At 52.9% G+C, this 3,108-nt stretch overlaps 1 protein-coding gene across 1 annotated transcript; it reads left to right on the top strand.

Annotated features, from left to right (window-relative positions):
* The first annotated feature begins 681 nt into the window (after positions 1-681).
* LOC120671235 (UDP-glycosyltransferase 90A1-like) lies at positions 682-2,511 on the top strand. Its single transcript, XM_039951517.1, has one exon. The coding sequence runs from the start codon at positions 811-813 to the stop codon at positions 2,218-2,220; it is 1,410 nt and encodes a 469-aa protein (XP_039807451.1). The 5' UTR covers positions 682-810; the 3' UTR covers positions 2,221-2,511.
* The last annotated feature ends 597 nt before the right edge of the window (positions 2,512-3,108 follow it).

Here is a 3,108-nt window from a genome sequence, read left to right as displayed (position 1 = left end):
ATTTCTGCTGGAGGGATCCATCTCAATGGAAATATGCAGGGTGGGAGTGGCTGGACCTCAACTCTGTTTTTGTAGGCAAACATATGAAGTGAAGCCAGGGAGAAACGGTTATTTCAGCCAACGGCTAGGCTGCCAATGGTTGCCAACCGTTTCAATTTTGCATTGATTTGTAAACAGTGAACTCAAAAAGTAGTATACTGTATTCCCTTGTGGCTGGTCCATATGTATATGGACTACTTTAGCAATAAATGCTATAAAGACCACATTTGCAATGTATATGGGTGTTCCTTAAGGTTGCATGTATTGCATAAGAACCACTTTTCTATCACATTGTGGTTGCCCTTACAATTTCAAGTAGTGACCAGCTGACATTTGACAGCAAAGCCTCGGTACCGTTCCCATGTGGCGACGTTAATTGGACCCTCCAATCAACCTGTGTGCGTTGGAACTTTGTTCTAGTCCGACAGTACGTCTTCCGGATGCTACCCAAACCTACTGAAGACTTTTTTTGGTTGATAAGTGAACCTACTGAAGTTGTTTAGTTCGTGTACGAAAGGTTCCAAAAATAAAACAATTATTCTATACCAGCTAACGAAGACAGTCAATATTTGGCAGCCAAAGCCCACAATGCAAGTAGGTTCGAGAGAAACTTCCAGCTTCGATGATGACGCGTCACGCGTGTGATCGAGTTTATAGATGATGACCAGCAGTCACCACAGTCCACAAGTACAGCAAACTTTCAGGAACGAGAGGCACCAGCCAAGAGACTAGTGGCACACGCGGCTCGCCACTTTGCCAGCAGCTCACTCCATGCCCATGGCCTCCTCCTCGCCGTCCCCGGTGCTCCGTCACGTGGCCATGCTCCCGTTCATGGCCAAGGGCCACACCATCCCGCTCCTCCACCTGGCCCGCGTCCTCCTCCGCCGGGGCCTCGCGTCGGCCGTCACCTTCCTCGCCACCCCGCGCGACGCTCCCTTCGTCCTCGCCGGCGCCCCCGGCGCGGCCGTCGTCGAGCTGCCGTTCCCCTCCTCTACGGCAGGCCCGCAGAGCATGGACGAGCTCCCTTCCGGGTCCAGCTTCCTCGACGTCGTCTCCGCCGCCGCCGCGCTCGAGCCGGTGTTCGCGGACGCGCTGGCGGCGCTGGACCCGCGGCCGGACCTGCTCGTCCACGACGGGTTCCTCGCGTGGGCCGCCGACGCCGCCGACGACCTCGGCGTGCCGCGGCTGATCTCGCTCGGCATGGGCGCCTTCCCCTACTGTGTTTCACTCGCCGTCACGGCGCAGAAGCCGCACGCGCGAGTGAGCTCGCCGTCGGAGCCGTTCGAGGTCGACGGCCTGCCGGGGCTCCGGCTCACGAAGGCCGACCTGCACCCGCCGTTCGACGACCCGGAGCCGGCAGGCCGTCACTGGGACTTCATCTGCGAGAGCGGCAGGGCAATGGGCTCGAGCCGAGGTACCATCCTCAACTCCTTCCATGAGCTCGAGTCGTTCTACATCGACAAGTGGAACCGCGAGATGCCGCTCAACAAGATGTGGCCGGTCGGTCCGCTCTGCCTTGCCAGTGAACCGGTCCGAACCTTGGATTCCGATACAGCCGACTGGCTTGATGCAAGGCTCGCCATGAACCGACCGGTTCTGTACGTGGCGTTCGGCTCGCAAGCCGAGCTGAGCCGGGCACAGCTAGAGGAGATCGCAGCCGGCTTGGACCGGTCGGATCTGGACTTCATTTGGGTAGTTCGGTCCAAGTGGTTCGATGGAGAGGAGCCGTTTCAAGGCAGGTTCCGTGGCAGGGGCAAAGTGGTCCAAGGCTTCATCGACCAGCTCGGCATTTTGAGCCATCAAGCTATCAAGGGCTTCTTCAGTCACTGCGGGTGGAACTCGGTGATGGAAAGCATCAGCATGGGTGTGCCCATCCTGACCTACCCGATTGCCGCGGAGCAGAAGTTGAACGCCAAGTTCGTTGTCGACGTGCTTCAAGTCGGAATCAGGATCTGGCCGTCCAAAAGAGAGGACAGTGAGCAGCTTGTTTCAAGTGATGACGTGGAGACTTTGGCGAGAGAGTTGGTCCTGGGAGAGGGAGGGGAACGTGCAGCTGCCAGAGCGAGTGAGCTCGCAGACTCAGCTAGAGCTGCAGTGGAGACGGGCGGGTCGTCGTTCGAAACTCTAGAGCTGATGCTCCATGAGGTGCGTGAGATTGGAAGGCCTGAGGCTAAAGAGTGATCCGTGGCGCGCGGCTTGCGGCTACGGCCTACGGTGCTAGCTAACGACGTACTGTACTCGTCAAATTAATGAAGTCATTAGTGGGTCAAATCAAATGGGATTGTTGGTATCTTACGTATTTGCCGTTTTAAATCTAAGAATTGATGATTTGTGATCGAATGTCCGTCGGTTCGATGTACTATAGGTCTATTGGCCAATAACGACGCGAGTTTGGAATGCTGTGAATGGCAGCGAATGTTTTCGTATTGTAATTATTATTACAGCCAACTAGCTGCATGCAGCTCCAATTAATTTCGTGAAATCTCTGACGCATGGTACCTACCATAGTATTCCGATGTGAATGCTGTGAATGGAATGCGATGCGCATGTCGTCTATCGGATCCATGTCTGGTTCTGGTGGTGATGTCAGTATAAATAGACGCTTATGCCAGCAAGTTGTGTGTAGGCCGTGTTTGGTTGCAAAAACCAAAATTCCAAATTTTTTTCCGGCATCTGCATGGAGACTTAAATCTAGACGAAATAAAAAACGCATTGCGACTGCTGTCTGTAAATGGCGAGACGAATCTAATAAACCTAATTAGTCTGTAATTAGATGCTAAATTGCTACAGTAATACTACAGTATACAATCTCTAATGACAGATTAATTAGGCTCATTAGATTCGTCTCGCGATTTACAGACGAGTTCTGTAATTATTTTTGTGATTAGTTTATATTTAATACTTCAAATGTAGAAAGATGTATTTTCAAAATTTTTACAACGCGCAACCAAAAGGGGCCTTAGTCTCCTAGGTCTATCCGAAGTGAGCATGTGTGGTGTGAGTGCGGGGCTGGTTGTATTGTGGGGTCCGGAGCGTCATTGGCCCGTACGGGCTGTACAGTTTTTAAAT

Source organism: Panicum virgatum, chromosome 4N (assembly GCF_016808335.1).
Source record: "Panicum virgatum strain AP13 chromosome 4N, P.virgatum_v5, whole genome shotgun sequence".
Taxonomy (NCBI): domain Eukaryota; kingdom Viridiplantae; phylum Streptophyta; class Magnoliopsida; order Poales; family Poaceae; genus Panicum; species Panicum virgatum.
Note: the sequence above shows the minus strand (reverse complement) of the source record. Positions and strands in the feature narration are given on the sequence as shown.